Raw genomic sequence first — 16,994 nt, forward strand, 5'->3', positions numbered from 1 at the left:
TAAACCTGGAAATCAGCCACCCTCGGTGTCACCATTTTCCTCATGAGGAATCAAATACACAGAAGTTCATTGAAAGGTTCAGCGTGAGAAAACTGATAAATAAAGCCAGAGTCCCAGACATATGCCGAATGCTCACTGATTAAAAATCAACCACACTTGATAAGCACAAAGAAACTCACTTTCCACATCCCTTAAGTTATCCTCTCTGGTGGGTTTTCTCCTGTAAATTACATATGACAGAAGAGAAAGAAGTAATTGAAAACTCAGCAAAGTAAATACACTTCTAAACTCATGAACAGTAAAATATGGAAGTATCTTTGAGAATATCCAAAGAAAATGTAATATACATGAGAGCAAAAAGGTCATTTGGCAAAACCTACAAAATGAGTCCAAAATACGGTTCCAAGGAAACTTACCTTCAAATGCATCCAAAACAGAACAACAGGAAAAGAAGCTCCCTCCCGATTCCTGCTGAGGTGAGAAAAATATCAGCATAAACAGAAGGAAATCAGGCCAAAAACAAACAAACAAACAAAGCCCACAAATTTACAGGCCAATTTTTAAACTGCTGTTAGGTCTAAAACAAATGAGAAGTCTTGCCCTACCCATTAAACCAGAGCAAAAACTGTGCATTTCAAATACTGGGGGAACAGCGAGGTGGTGAGCCTGTTTAGGGCAGGATGCTTCTAACATATGGAAGAGTCTTTGACCCCTCCTCAGAATAATGCCATAAACGACAAAATATACAATGCATAGAATTTTCAAAGGAGACCAATTACTTAGAAACACAGCTAGCAGGATATTTTAATTTTTCTGATATATTAACAGGCATGTCGCTGTGGTTGTTTTAAAAAATGGCTGAACATTTCTTGCCACTCCTCCCTTTGAGAGGCAGAACTGATGTCCTGTCTCCCTGATCCTGGGTGATTTTGTTGTGCTACCTCATAAAAGACCACTCAGCATCTGCTCTGGAGCCCTGTGCCACCTAAGAATTCTGACTACCCTGACACTGCCAGGCTGTAAGGAAGTCAGGGACATATGAAAACACTACATGTAGGCACTCAGTCCCAGCTGAGCCTCTTCCAGCAACCCAACCCAGGTATCAGATGTGAGGGAACAAGCCTCCAAATGCTTCCAGCCCCCAGCTGCTGAGTCTTCCGTGCTGGGGCTAGACATCATGGAACAGACCAGCGGGCCACCCTTGTGCCCTGTACAAAATCCTGACTATGAGCAGGAGAATCCGCAAAAGTAATAAAATGATTGTTTGAGTCACGAAGTTTCGGTGTAATTTCTTACACAGTTATAGTGCCTACAACAGCCACCTTAACACATTAAGAACAACAGCGAGTAGCAAGTCATCACTGGGAACTGTTATTTGGAATTGTCATCGGGAAACAGTGACAACCATGAAGGCTATTTGGAGATGCTGTCAGATGACATAAATACTGCTTTGGTCTCACTGCTAACAACGCCCCAAACCCGAGGGGTCTACAGCCTATATTCAAAATGGAAGGAAACACTACATTTTGGTTAGAGGAATGTGAATATTTACATGGGACCTCCTCATGGACTTCTAAACTTGGCTAATGGAACTGGGGGAAACAAACCCAGGGTTAGGAGGCATCAAAGGCATCAAGGTTGCTCATGAAAGAACTGGGGGTTACCAACGCTACTGTAGACAAGAGAGGAAAAAACAGTAGCTCAGCAGAGAGGTCAGGGTCAGGGTTAGGGTTAAAGCCTGTCTCAGTTTGCAGACATCCAGGAAAAGGACACCCATCTGAGTAATGGACTGAGGGTCAGTATTAAGATATGGGGAAATATCAAGAGGAAACATTAGTGGCTACTGCTGGGAACTTCTAGAGGTCTCACACAGCCATGAAAACTTCATCTTAGGTACAACATCAGAAGCAGAGGGGTGCTGAGAATTAAGGACAAGGCCCATGAAGAATGTGAGGGCTGTTTTATAAAGCACCGAATCTTCACACCTCATGAAGACAGGGACCTGGAGCCTACAGGAGGTGTCTCATTGACACCTATGACATAAATCCTATGGAAGTAAGAGACTGACCAACTAGCATTTTTAAGGAGCTAGGAAGGTACTGTCATTACCACTATATATATATATATATATATATATATATATATATATATATATATATAAAATCAAAACCAGGATTATCGTTCATAAAGGAAATCCCCAAATCTCCTTAACTGGCTGTTTCTTTCACAAAAGTTACTCTATATACGTGCCCGAAAAATGAGACTTTAAAGACATTGGGGACAATGCTACTACTGATATATCAAAACCAGGAACTTATTTCCTTTAAAACAATTCCAAACTAATTCGCTGTGCCTTTTACAGAAATTTCCCAGAAGAAATGTCATTTTTTAAAGCCTAAGAAGTTGCTGCTGTTAGGACAACCACCAAAACTAAAAACTAGTGTAATTAGCAACAAGAAGAAGAAGCCATGTTGGCTGGCGGTCCTTATCAGAGATATTCCACTAAATAATAAAACTGGCAAAAAGCGAGATTGTTTTTAAAGGTTGGAGTACTTTACTATAAACATAATATAAGCCATAATATAAGGAAACGTTTCATAATATAAGGAAACGTATTTTACTTAATAAACCTCAACCCGCCGGTCACTCCCTCCCCTCGAGGCGTTCTGCAACAAAACACCTGCCTAAAATTAAAAGGTCGTTTTACTTAAAGGGGCTGAAAAGCTCCGGGTTTTTTTTCTTTCTTTCCCTTTTTTTTTTCTTTCATGCTTGCCTACATGCAGACCTTTAAACTCGAGACACTACGGGTCCGAGGTCGGGAAACTACCTCAGCTGCAGTGCAGGCGCCCAAGAGTCTGGTGCGCTGGCGGGAAAGGGCACAGACGGAGCCCGAGTCCCAGTTACCCCCGCGGGGATGGTCGATTTCCCAGCCGCGGACGCTCCAGGCGAGGACTCCACATCGCTGACCCTCCAGAGTCCCATATTCGGCGGGTGCTTGGTCGAACAGCCCAAGCCTGCGGAATCAGCTTCCCACTGTGAATCTGGACACCATCTGCAAATACAGCACGCGCCGGACTTCCGGAAACGATGACCAATGGGAAACGTTATCAGCTGTTACTAGGCGGACAATCCGTTTTCCGGCAACACAGAACGCAGGACGCTCGCAGTCAGCCTCAAATAGACGGATCTTGTAGCCAATGGATGTGTAGTTTCGCTCCACATTAGCCAATAAGAAGCGCTTGGGGCCGACCGGCCTATGAGCACAGCAAATGTTTTCGGTTCAGGCGGTGGCTCGCTTCTGTAATTCCAACACTTTAGGAGACCCAGTCGGGTGGATCACGAGGTCAGGAAATCTAGACCATCCTGGCTAACAGGATGAAACCTCGTCTCTACTAAAAATACAAAAAAGTAGCAAGGCCTACTCCGTAGGCTGAGGCAGGAGAATCGTTGAACCCGGGAGGCGGAGGTTGCGGTGAATCGAGATCGCGCCACTGCATTCCAGCCTGGGTGACAACAGCGAGACTCCGCCTCAAAAACACAAGCTTTCTTCCGCTTTCTGCGCTGGATCGCCCACCCGCCTCGCCAAACCAAAACTACAATCACCCTTGGTGCCGTTTCCCAACTTACTTGGAGATTTGCACCAAGCGCTGGAGACCCTCCCACCTGGTCCATGACCGCCGCCGCCCGGTGAACACCGAGACGCAACCGTGTGCACCGCCAGTCTTGTTATCAACAAACAGGCTAATAAATTATAAAAAATAAAATAAAGGAAATGTAGCCAGGCGTGGGGTGGCGTGCGCCTGTAGTCCCAGCTACTCGGGAGGGTGATGCAGGAGAATCGCTTTAACTTGGGAAGCGGAGGTTACAGTGAGCCGAGATGGCGCCATTACCCTCCAGCCTGGGAGGCAAGAGCGAAACTATGTCTCAAAAAAATTAAACGAAATAAAGGAAATGGGGCTGTTCGTGGTGGCTTACGCCTGTAATTCTAGCACTTTGGGAGGCCGAGACAGGCGGATCACTTGAGATTAGGAGTTCGAGACCTGTCCAGCCAACATGGTGAAACCCCGTCTCTACTAAAAATACAAAAATTAGCCGGGCACGGTGGTGCATGCCTGTAATCCCAGATACTTGGGAGGCTTAGACAGGTGAATCATTTTTACCCGGGAGGCGGAGGTTGCAGTGAGCCGAGACTGCGCCTTTGCACCAGCCTGGGCACGAAAAGCGAAACTCCGTCTCAAAATAAATAAATAAATAGGAAATGGACAAAGGAAACATTAATGCAGGAAATCACACAAATGCTTTCACTTACGGGCTCAGTCTTTGCAAAACTGAGCCTAGGGCAATTTGCACGTCTTTAGCAATTCCGGAGGACAGAGCAGAGAGGCAGCGTGAACTCGTGAACTCGCTTTTCTGTAATTTAATTGACTTGTCAGTAAAGTCAGTGTTTACAGGCATTTTCAGTGTTCTTTAGTGGGCTTCAGTTCTGATTTCAGTGTGGTAGGGCATCACAGGTTACCATTAGCAACCAGAACAGTTTCCACTAACCGCTTATTATAATTTTGATGACTGCATAAGTTAAACGTTAAAGAATTGGAGAAACTGGTGCCTGAGTATGAGGGATGGAATGCAAAAAACCCATGAAGACCCCGTCTGGGTTTTCTCAGACCCTAAGATCTGATCGAATAATAATATCATTCTTACACATTCACCTCAACCTGCGTTAAGATACAGAAATTTTCCAAGACTCTGGAGAAATCTTTCCAGACCCTGGACCCTTGTTAAAGACTGGATGTTGATTGAATGAAACACTCCTGCTTGTAGGTGCAATCCCACACGAAGCATGGAGCTTGCGACATATATAAGCACTAGGGGAAAAAATGTGCTATTTTGAGTTGGTCTGGCGAGTTACTTGGCACTTCTCCATGTAAGCGGTTGCAGAAATACACTTCCTTCTTTCCCAGCCTGTCTGCATCTTGCTATTGGACAATCGCGACTGACCGGCTCAACAAACTCCTCTTTCGTGTGGTTATCTGGGCCTCCTTTTGGAGGGAACATTTTAAATTTTCGATTTCAAAGGGTTCTGCTGGCATTCTTGCCGTTTTTTTCTCTGCCTACCCTGGGATCTGAGTTCTCCTGGACTCACATCTTCAGCCAGAGTCCAGAAGCCCATACCTCCACATTTTGTGACTGTTCTGAAATCCCAGGGAGAATTTGCAGAAAATATGCACAAAAACCTTGCCGCTTTTTGCTATAAAACCCCACATTGGCTGGGCGCGGTGACTCACGCCTATAATTCCAGCACTTTGGGAGGCCGAGGGGGGTGGATCACGAGGTCAAGAGATCGAGACCATCCTGGTCAACATGGTGAAACCCCGTCTCTACTAAAAATACAAAAATTAGCTGGGCATGGTGGCGCGTGCCTGTAGTCCCAGCTACTCGGGAGGCTGAGGCAGGAGAATTGCTTGAATCCAGGAGGCAGAGGTTTCGGTGAGCCGAGATCGCTCATTGCACTCCGGCCTAGGTAACAAGAGCGAAACTCTGTCTCAAAAAAAAAACAAAAAAACCCACATTACAAACTGGTGAAAACAAAGGATTTTAGCCGGAATAGGTTTTTCCTCTATTTGAAACCAATCATTTCCCCTTTACAATTTTGAAGCGAAGTTTCAAAATCAATCAATAAACACCCCCCAGGTTTATTCTCATGTACAGTGACCCCTCTGCACATGCAAGATGAAATAAATCTTGAAACTATTAAGCTAAGTGAAAGAAGCCAGTCACAAAAGACCACATTATGTAATTCTATTTAAATAAAATGTCCAGAATAGACCAATACACAGAGACAGAAAGTAGATTAGTGGTGGCCCAAAGTTAGGGGAGTTGGGGGGAAATGGATGTATATGGGGCTTACTTTGGGGTAATGAAAATGATCTTAAATTTATTGTCATGATGTTTGCACAACTGTGCAAATATACTGAAAACCACTGAATTTTACACTTTAAATGGGTGGCTTCTGTGGTATGTTAATATTTCTTAATAAAACTTAAAGAATAAATAGTGCCTGTGTCTTTTTATGTATTATTACTCCAGAGCCCATATTTTTACACTTGATGAAGAAATCATGATTTTAACTCTTTTTTTTTTTTTTTTTTGAGACAGCGTCTTCCTCTGTTGCCCGGCTGGAGTGCAGTGGCATGATCTTCGCTCACTGCAACCTCCGCCTCCCGTGCTCAAGTGATTCTTGTGCCTCAGCAACCTTAGTGGCTGGGATTACAGGCATGTGCCACCACACATGGCTAATTTTTGTATTTTTAGTAGAGATGGCATTTCACGGTGTTGGCCAGGCTGGTCTCAAACATCTGACCTCAAGTAAGTCCCCCTCTTTGGCCTCCCAAAATGCTGGGATTACAGGTGTGAGCCACAGCACCCAGCCCGAGATTTATTTTCCATCGTTTCAAATGCTCTAGGACCATTTTACTGTACCTTAATTTCTGATGCATCATCTCAGTAGAAATTTTACATTACTTCCCAAAGTATTTTACTCTTTTTAAGATTTTATCAGCTGGGTGCAGTGGCTCACACCTGTAATCTCAACACTTTGGGAGGCCAAGGTGGGAGGATCAGTTGAGTCCAGGAATTCAAGATCAATCTCTGCAACATAGTGAAACCCCAGCTCTACAATTTTTTATTTTAATTAGGTGGGCATATTGGTGCATGCCCATGGTCTCAGCTACTAGGTAGGCTAAGTTGGGAGGATCACAAGCCCAGGAGGTCGAGGCTGCAGTGGCCATGATTATACCACTGCACTCCGGCCTGGGTGACAGAGTGAGACCCTGTCTGAAAGAAGTTTTTTAATTACAATTTTTTTTTATAAAACAAAATATACAGTTGGTGACTTGATACAAATGAATGACTTTTATAATCTACAGAAACATCAACAACAAAAATAATAAAACCCACAGCAATTCTTCTTATGAGTCTTTGGTGTCTCTGGGTTGTAAGCATTGTAAATTATGATTAATAACAAATACGCATGATAAGGAATCAATAAGGGATAGGGATTAATAAATTGCAATCCACACTTACTGGAGTAAGGGCTTTAGAGATGTACAAGAAAAGGAAAGAAAAAGAAAAGGCACTGAGAAACTGTTGGCTACCAAAATGCTAAAGTTCACCTAATCAGCACAAACACACACACAAAGGATGTGTGTGGTCAATACACTCTCCCAGGAATGTATCCTCTTATTGATAGGTCTGTGTAAGGAAGAGATGAGGTTCTACAGATCTTGGAATCAGGGATGGGGAATCTGTGAGGTTCCTAGGGTGAGAGATGAGGGTCTGTATATTAGTGATGGGTGGTCTTTGGAATAGTGATGAGCTGCATGGAATCAACGATTGTGGGTATGTAGGGTCAGTAATGAGGGATGGGATGTGTGTGGAATCAATGAGAGAGTGTGGACTCAATCTGTGACAGCCAGATTTGTGGTATCATCTCTCAAGGTGATGCATCCTGATCTGTGTGTCAATGGTAGAGGTTCTAAGGGGTCAGCAAGTGTGGCTGTCAGGTCTCTGCCACTGTTGTGTTCTGGGTCCGGCCAAGTGCACAGACTCCTTTACCTGGTCCTGGCTGGAGAGGCGCCCCTTCTCAAGCAGGCCTCATGTGAAATGTGGGTTGGTGGAGGGCTTTTTTTTTGGCGGGGGTGGGGGTTGGGTTTTTCTTTTGGGTTTTGTTTTTAGTCTTAGACACCACAGACACATGCAGCTTTTAGGAAAAAAATTTTGTCTGGGCATTCACTAGGTATTCCTAGCACTTTGGGGAACTGAGGTGGGGCACTGCTTGAACCCAGGAGTTTGAGACTAGCCTGGCCAACCCGGCAAAACTCTGTGTCTACTGAAAATACAAAAATTAGCTGAGCATCGTGGCCCACGCCTGCGGTCCCAGCTACTCCAGAGGCTGAGGCACGAGAATCACTTGGACCCGGGAAGTGGAGGTTGCAGTAAGCCGAGATCCTGCCACTGCACTCCAGCCCGGGTGACAGAGTAAGACTCTGTCTCAAAAAACCCAACCCAAACCAAAACAAACAAAGAAAACTACATACAACTTGTTTGCTGGTTTGTGATAGTCTGTGTAACGTATTTTCAAATGAATTGGAATTCTATACAGTACTATTCATGCCCCAACACTCCTAATATTTCCATTCCCAGACGATGAGCTGGCACTCTTCCGAGGGCTTGACTTCTTCACCCAGGTTCCCAATACAAGTATTTGTGATTCTGAGTCAATTCACTGTCTACATGGGTGGCAGTGCAATGCTTTTGTTGTAGAGTACCAATACTTTATTTATTTATTATTATTATTATTTTTGAAACGGAGTTTCGCTCTTGTTACCCAGGCTGGAGTGCAATGGTGCGATCTCGGCTCACCGCAACCTCCGCCTCCTGGGTTCAGGCAATTCTTCTGCCTCAGCCTCCCAAGTAGCTGGGATTACAGGCACGCGCCACCATGCCCAGCTAATTTTTTGTATTTTTAGTAGAGACAGGGTTTCACCATGTTGACCGGGATGGTCTCGATCTCTTGACCTCGTGATCCACCCGCCTCGGCCTCCCAAAGTGCTGGGATTACAGGCGTGAGCCACCGTGCCCAGCCTTATTTATTAATTATTATTATTATTATTGAGGCAGGGTCTCACCTCTGTCACCCAAGCTGCACTGCAGTTGCATGATCACAGCTCACTGCAGCCTTGACCTCCGGGGTCCAAGTGACCCTCCCACCTCACACTTATGAGTAGCTGGGACCACAGGCATGTGCCGCCATGTCCCAATAATTTATTTTGTAGACACAGGTCTCCCTAGGTGGCCCAGGCTGGTCTTGAACTCCTGGGCTGAAGTGATTCGCACGCCTCAGCCTCCCAAAGTGCAGGGATGACAGGCATGAGCCACGGCACCCAGGTCCTCAAGGCCTTATTAATCCCAGTGACCTTTACCTCCATCCTACTCAGATGTCCCTGCTCATTACCACACTCCGGAGTAGTGCTTATTTTAGCAGTCTTGTTCACTTCTATTTGAAAACAGTTTTTCCTCTCAGATATCACCTTTTCCAGAAATGAGCTATTTCTCCTCTGGCTTTTCCTAGAACCATGTGCTGACCTTGACCATAGTACATACTTCATTCCATGGATCTTGTAAGGAAACTAAATGGATACTGCTGAATTTCCAGCATCCACTACATTGTCAAGTGTGTACTGACATTTACAAGTACTTCACAAATTAAAGAATGAACATGTGAATGAATGAATAAAACCAAGGGTCAGATGAGTTGTGTATCTGTTTGTGGTAGATGAAAATGAATGTTCCTCATGGTCCTTGGACTTCTATGTCTGTTCCCCAGCAGTTACTCCTGAGTATTACTGGTACTCCTGAGTAGCCAGGAGGTGCCCAGCATTTAACTGAGTACCAGCTATGTCCCTAGGAGCTGGAGACAGAGATGAGTCAGATACAAACTGCACCTTTGTAGAGAGCGTAGCATATGCACAATTGGACGTGTATGTGGTTATGATACCAAAAAGAATAAGAACGTTGGCCTTGGGAGTTCCTTTAGGTTGGCTCCTGTGTTCTATTTATGACATGCCTTTACCCGGGGGTTGGGGCACGGGACTAATTACCAACTTTCTGGCACCATAAAATGTTTTGATTCATCTTGTATTTTCCCTGACCCAGATGTAGAATAAACCATTTATTCAAGAGTCCTTGGCTTTTTATATTGAAGAATATTATTTACAAAGCACCAAAATCTTGGGCTGGGTGAGGTGGCTCACGCCTGTAATCTCAACACTTTGGGAGGTAGAGGCAGCAGGATTCCTTGAAGTCAGGAGTCAGAGACCAGCTTGGACAACACAGTGAGATCCCCCCATCTCTAACTTAAAAACAAAACAAAAACAAAATCACCAAGATCAGGGTGACAGGTGTGTTCATTGCCACTGGTGTGTCATTGCTTCTAGGCCCACTTAGTGGGAAGACCTCGAAAATGTATTGTATATATACTAACACACATACCCAACTTGCATATTTATTTAGCCTTATGGAAGCATTCCTTTTTTTTGAGACAGGGTCTTACTCTCTCACTCAGGCTGGAGTACAGTGGTGCGATCTCAGCTCACTGCAACCTCCACCTCCTGGGGTCAAGCGATTCTCCTGCCTCATCCACCTGAGTAGCTGGGTCTACAGGCACATGCCATTATGCCTGGCTAATTTTTCTATTTTTAGTAGAGATGGGGTTTTGTCACATAGGCCAGGCTGGTCTGGAACTCCTGACCTCAGACGATCTGCACCCCCCGGCCTCCCAAAGTGCTAGGATTACAGGCATAAGCCACTGTGCCTGGCCAATCCTTCTTTAATGGAAGTGATATTGCCCCAAAGAGGGTGACATTGATTATTGAAGGTAAAATGAATTATAGTTGTTGCAATGTGTCTGTGGCCTTCTAAAGCTCACCTCTATTCCACACAAAAATTCTTTTTGAGACAGAGGCTTGCTCTGTCAGCCAGGCTAGCATGCAGTGGTGTGATCTTGGCTCACTGCAGCTTCTGCCTCCCAGGTTCAAGCTATTCTCCTGCCTCAGCCTCCCAAGTAGCTGGGATTACAGGCACGCACCACCACACTCGGCTAATTTTTGTATTTTTAGTAGAGACGAGTTTCAGCATGTTGGCCAGGCTGGTCTAGAACTCCTGGCCTCAAGGGATCTGCCGCCTAACAAAGTACTGGAATTACAGCTGTGAGCCGTCATGCCCGGCCTATTGTATAAAATTTTACTCCTTGGTATTTAATTTCTCTCAAGTCTTATAGGCAGCATTAATCATTTCATGGAAGATAAAAAAAGTCTATGCGAGGTCAGGCTGTGCATGGTGGCTCATGCCTGTAATCTCAGCACTTTGGGAGGGCAAAAAGGACGGATCATTGAAGGTTGGGAGTTTAAGGCCAGCCTGGCCAACGTGGTAAAACCCAGTTTCAACTAAAAATACAAAAAAAATTACCAGGAGTGGTGGCACATGCCTGTCATCCCAGCTACATGGGAGGCTGAAGCAGGAGAATCAGTTAAACCCAGGAGGGGGAGGTTGCAGTGAGCTGAAATTACACCACTGCACTTCAGCCTGGGCATCAGAGCAAGCCTCCGTCTCAAAAAAAAAAAAAATCTATGCAAGATCAGTGCTACAAAATGATGGCAAATTGATGGCTATAATCAGAAGACTTTTTCTGGATTGAATGCTGTATCCCAAAGTTTTATGAGATGCCTTTTTTGGCTGCCTTGTGGTATTTACGATTAATCCTCAGTGCTTTGGGAATTATGTAAAATAGTTTATATTATGAAAGTAATTCAATTGAACATTAATTGTGTCAAGTGTTAAAAAAGAAAAATGTTGTTCAGTACTTCTGAATGAGTATCTAGCTTACGGGTTGTTTGACTGATGGAGTCTCACTCTTGTAGCTCAGGCTGGAGTGCAGTGGCATGATATTGGCTCACTGTAACCTCCACTTCCCGGGTTCTAGCAATCTCCTGCCTCAGCCTCCTGAGTAGCTGGGACTACAGCCAAACGCTGCCTGCCCAGCTAATTTCGTGTATTTTAGTAGAGACAGGGTTTCACCCCATTGCCCAGGCTGGTCTAGAACTCCTGAGCTCAGACAATCCAACGGCCTCACCCTCCCAAAGTGCTAGGATTGCAGGCGTGAGCCACTGCACCCAGCCTAGCCTATGGTTTTTTTTTTTTGAGACGGAGTTTCGCTGTTGTTACTCAGGCTGGAGTGCAATGGCGCGATCTCAGCTCACTGCAACCTCCACCTCCTAGGTTCAAGCAATTCTCCTGCCTCAGCCTCCCGCGCAGCTGGGACCACAGGCGCGCGCCACCATGCCCAGCTAATTTTTTTTTGTATTTTTAGTAGAGACAGGGTTTCACCACGTTGACCAGGATGGTTTCGATCTCTTGACCTCGTGATCCACCCACCTCGGCCTCCTAAAGTGCTGGGATTACAGGCTTGAGCCACCGTGCCCAGCCTCTAGCCTACGGTTTTATTGAAAACCCCATTTAATTCAAAACAGCTTCTTTCTTTCTTTTTTTTTTTTTTTGAGACAAAGTTTCGCTCTTGTTACCCAGACTGGAGTGCAATGGCACTATCTCGGCTGGCCGCAACCTCCGCCTCCTGGGTTGAATAAAAAATTCTCCTGCCTCAGCCTCCTGAGTAGCTGGGACTACAGGCACGCGCCACCATGCCCAGCTAATTTTTGTATTTTTAGTAGAGATGGGGTTTCACCTTCTTGACCGGATGGTCTCGATCTCTTGACCTCGTGATCCACCCACCTCTGCCTCCCAAAGTGCTGGGATTACAGGCTTGAGCCACTGCGCCCAGCCTGTAGCCTCCGGTTTTATTGAAAACCCCATTTAATTCAAAACAGCTTCTTTCTTTCTTTTTTTTTGTTTTTTTGAGACAAAGTTTCGCTGTTGTTACCCAGGCTGGAGTGCAATGGCTTGATCTAGGCTCACTGCAACCTCCACCTCCTGGGTTCAAGCAATTCTCCTGCTTCAGCCTCTTGAGTAGCTGGGATTACAGGTGTCCAACACCACGCCCAGCTAATTTTTGTATTTTTAGTACAGACAGGGTTTCACCATGTTGGCCAGGCTGGTCTCCAACTCCTGACCTTAGGTGATCTTCCCACCTTGGCCTCCCAAAATGCTGGAATTACAGGTGTGAGTCAAGGCCTAGTTAATTTTATTTTATTATTTTTTTAATAGATGGGGTCTTACTTTGTTGCCCAGGCTGGTCTTGAATTCCTGGAGTCAAGTGATCCTCCTGCCTTTCTAAAGCTTTTACTCTTTGAATTAAAATGAACAAATCAGGAAATGAGCAAAGTCAGTCTCTGAAAAACTTAATTCTCTCTGCAAAGACACTGCATGTAACATTATTTAATAATAATATAGTAAGGCTGGGCACAGTGGCTCACACTTGTAATCTCAGCACTTTAGGAGGCTGAGGCAGTCAGACTGCTTGAGCCTAGGAGTTCAACACCAGCCTGGAGATGGTGAAACCCTCTATCTATAAAAAAAAAATGAGCTGGGTGTGGTGGCACATACCTGTGGTCCCGGCTACTGAAGAGGCTGAAGTGGGAGAATCACCTGAGCCCAGGAGGTTGAGGCTGCAGTGAGCTATGAGTGCACCATTGCACTCCAGCCTGGGCTACAGAGCAAAATGCTATCTCAAACAACAATAAGAGGATAGTTACAAATGTGTGATTCCAACAAGTCTGTTGCAAAACAGTGCTATAAATGACGAGAAAATAGACAGTGTGTGGCTGGGCATAGTGGCTCATAGCTGTAATCTCAGCACTTTGAGTGGCCGAGGCGGGTGGATCACTTGAGGTCAGGAGTTCAAGACCAGTCTGGCCAACAGGGTGAAACCCTGTTTCTACTAAAAATATAAAAGTTCCAAAATTAGCTGAGCATGGTGGCACATGCCTGCAGTCCCAGCTACTTGGGAGGCTGAGGCAGGAGAATCACTTTAACTCAGGAGACAGAGGTTGTAGTGAGCTGATATGGTTCCACTGCACTCCAGCCTGGGTGACAGGACAAGACTCGGTCTCAAAAAAAAAAAAAAAAAAGAAGATATTATATCAAGTTAACCAATAACAGTACTACAAAAGCTGCTCTTGAAAAATAAAAAATAAGTAATACAAGTAATATTCTGTCTCAGAAAGAAAAGAAAAGGAAAAATAAGACGGCCACTTTCTTTTTCTTTTTTCTTTTTTTTTGAGCTGGAATCTCGCTCTGTCACCAGGCTGGAGTGCAGCGGTGCAATCTTGGCTCACTGCAAACTCCGCCCCCAGGATTCAAGCGATTCTCCTGCCTCAGCCTCCCAAGTGGCTGGGACTACAGGCATGCACCACCACACCCAGAGAATTTTTGTACTTTTAGTAGAGATGGGGTTTCACCATGTTGGTCAGGCTGATCTCGATCTCCTGACCTAGTGATCTGCCCATCTCAGCCTCCCAAAGTGCTGGGAATACAGGCATGAGCCACTGCTCCCAGCCCCAAGACAGCTATTTTTTATAAAACTTAGTAGCAGATATGAGGATTAGGATGAGAAATCAGCTAGTTGTAGGGAAAAAACATAGAGTATAAAAGAAAAGGTGATAAAAAATGACAGAACTACCAGATGAAATCAGAAATAATAACATCCAATTAAAAGGAATTTCAGAAAGAAAGAGAAAAATGAATGGAAGAAAGCCTCACAGAACAAACAAAGGTGATTTCTAGAAACACAGATGAGTCTTCAAAATATTAATACAAAGGTCTGCTGAGTACCTTGTACCACCACGCCCAGCTAATTTTGGAACTTTTGTATTTTTAGTAGTGATGGGGTTTCACCATGTGGGCCAGGCTGGTCTTGAACTCCTGACCTCAAGTGATCCACCCACCTCTGCCTCCCAAATTGCTGGGATTACAAATGTGAGCCACATCTTTCACTCAGTGACAGAAACAAGACCCACACCAAAACACATTACTGTGAAATTTCCTAGAACTAATATGAAGAGACGATTTTAAATGTTTTTTTTTTTAATTATTATTATTATTATCATTATTATTGAGACAGATTCTTACTCCGTCTCCCAGGCTGGAGTGCAGTGGCATAATCTCAGCTCACTGCAACCACAGCCACCTGGGTTCAAGCGATTCTTCTGCCTCAGCCTCCTGAGTAGCTAAGACCACAGGTGCATGCCCCCTCACCTAACTAATATTTTGTATTTGTAGTAGCTCTATTCCACAATTTTTTTTCTTTTTGGGATAGAGGCTCTCTCTTTTGCCCAGGCGGAAGTGCAGTGACATAATCTCAGCTCACTGTAACCTCCGCCTTCTGGGTTCAAGCAATTCTTCTGCCTCAGCCTTCCAAGTAGCTGGGATTACAGGCATGCACCACCACACTCGGCTAATTTTTGTATTTTTAGTAGAGATAGAGTTTCACCATGTTGATCAGGCTGGTCTCAAACTCGTAACTTCAGAGGATCTGCAGCCTCCCAAAGTACTGGGATTATAGGTGTGAGCCACTGCACCTGGCCTATTTTTATTTTTATAAAAACAGGGTCTCCTTATGTTGTCCAGGCTGCTTTTGAACTCCTGAGCTCAAGCAATCCTCCTGCCTCAGACTCCCAAAGTTCTGGAATTACAAGCAAGAGTCACTGAGCCTGGTCTTTAAATGCTTTAAAAGAGAAAGAAAGTAACACAACACAAATCAAATTGTCATTATATTTAAAAATAAATACTGTAAGCTAGCAGACAATGTTATATAATTGAAAATTCTAAATGAAAACTACATTCAATCTAAAATTTCAAACCCAGTTGAGGTATCATACAAAAGAGGTAGAATAAAGACATTGTCAGACTTAAAAAAGTCCCAAGGTTTTGTCCCAAATTAACCTTTGTCAAAGTGCTAAACAAAACAAGGATGTTTTTCACAAAAATGAGATGCTAAACAAAAAACAAAAAAGACGTAAGTTTCAGGAAACCAGTGCCCCAATATAACAAAGAGGCACAGGAAATTCCTGAGATGATCAGGAGCTGGACATTTATTTGTTCATTTAATTTTTTTTGTGACAGGGTCTTGCTGTGTCACCCAGGCTGGAGTGCAGTGGTGCTATCACAGCTCACTACAGCCTGGACCTCCCAGGCTCAAGCCATCCTCCCAACGCAGTTCTTTTGCCAGTTGGCTTCCTTTTACTTATTCATTGATGAATCCCACATATTCATCTATTCACTCTACAGTGGTGAAACCTCATAGACATTATTTTGAGTAAGTAATAAAAGTTAACATCATCAAGAATGGAACACATTGACACTGTGTGTCTCCTGATGAGATAAACCGCATTACTTATGTGGTATTCCTGCCAAAGATGTATAAAGATGAGGTACACCCAAACTGAAAAACACTCTACAAACTAGTTGTCCTGGCACTGGGGGTCATGCCTGTAATTCTAGTACTTTGGGCGGCAGAAGTGGGAGGATCTCTTGAGCTCAAGAGTTTGAGATAACACTGGGCAACACAGCAACACCCTATCTCTACAAAAAATAAAAAATTATCGGGGTGTGGTGGTGCAGGCCTGTAGTCCCAGCTACTCAGGAGGCTGAAGCAAGAGGATCACTTGAGCTCAGGAATGAGGTTGCATCTGGTATATGTCTAGCTATCATGGCGCCATTGTATTCCAGCCCAAGTGATAAAGCAAAGCCCTGTCTCCAAAAATAAAACCTAAAACCAAAAAACAAAACTCAAGCAAAACTCACCACCACGAAAAACAAAATAACCTGGATTCTTTGAAAATGTCAAAGTCATGAACAAGTAGGATACAGAAAACAAATAGCAAGGTAGAAGATTTAAATCCAAATATTTTAGTAGTTTCATTAAATGTACATAGGAGTGTATGTGCCTATTATTAGGAGTCTGAGATAAGATAAAAGCACAGATCTCATAACAACAAATTACTTTGAAATCTTCTTTCTTGCTTTAAAAGGCATGTTGGATTTACATTCTAGTCCATAATAAATATGACTGTTTTAACATAAAAATCTATGTTGTGGGCCGGGTGCGGTGGCTCACGCCTTAATCCCAGCACTTTGGGAGGTGGGTGGATCACGAGGTCAAGAGATCGAGACCATCCTGGTCAACATGGTGAAACCCCGTCTCTACAAAAAATACAAAAAATTAGCTGGGCATGGTGGCACGTGCCTGTAATCCCAGCTACTCAGGAGGCTGAGGCAGGAGAATTGCCTGAACCCAGGAGGCGGAGGTTGCGGTGAGCCGAGACCACGCCATTGCACTCCAGCCTGGGTAACAAGAGCGAAACTCCGTCTCAAAAAAAAAAAAAATCTATGTCGTTTATCAGATATTAGGGTTTTTTTTCCCCTCTCCTCTCAACCTCCAGATAAAATCGATGCTCCCAAATAATCCCCTTTTATTATCATTT

General features: G+C 44.2%; 2 protein-coding genes across 50 annotated transcripts in view; one reads left to right on the forward strand and one right to left on the reverse strand.

The window, feature by feature from the left end:
- The window catches only part of ZNF850 (zinc finger protein 850), a 67,529-nt gene that overhangs the window by 33,715 nt on the left and 16,820 nt on the right, over positions 1–16,994 (forward strand). The window lies entirely within an intron of this gene.
- LOC118150274 (uncharacterized) overlaps positions 1–16,994 on the reverse strand; it is a 31,980-nt gene that overhangs the window by 12,437 nt on the left and 2,549 nt on the right. For 12 of the 49 annotated variants that reach the window (XR_013530779.1, XM_078359208.1, XM_078359187.1 and 9 more), the window contains exons 1-2: positions 2,828–3,069; positions 417–471 (exon numbers count right to left, since the gene is read on the reverse strand). Coding sequence is in view for 14 of the 49 variants with exons in the window: in XM_078359208.1 (XP_078215334.1) it covers positions 417–471; positions 2,828–2,982 (210 nt within the window). In the remaining 35 variants the exon portion in view is untranslated. Of the gene's footprint in view, positions 1–179; positions 221–416; positions 472–2,827; positions 3,255–4,402; positions 5,539–16,994 lie in introns of those variants that run through there. The other 37 variants (XR_013530775.1, XR_013530774.1, XR_013530766.1 and 34 more) reach the window with 11 other exon arrangements.

Source organism: Callithrix jacchus, chromosome 22 (genome assembly GCF_049354715.1).
Source record: "Callithrix jacchus isolate 240 chromosome 22, calJac240_pri, whole genome shotgun sequence".
NCBI lineage: Eukaryota > Metazoa > Chordata > Mammalia > Primates > Cebidae > Callithrix > Callithrix jacchus.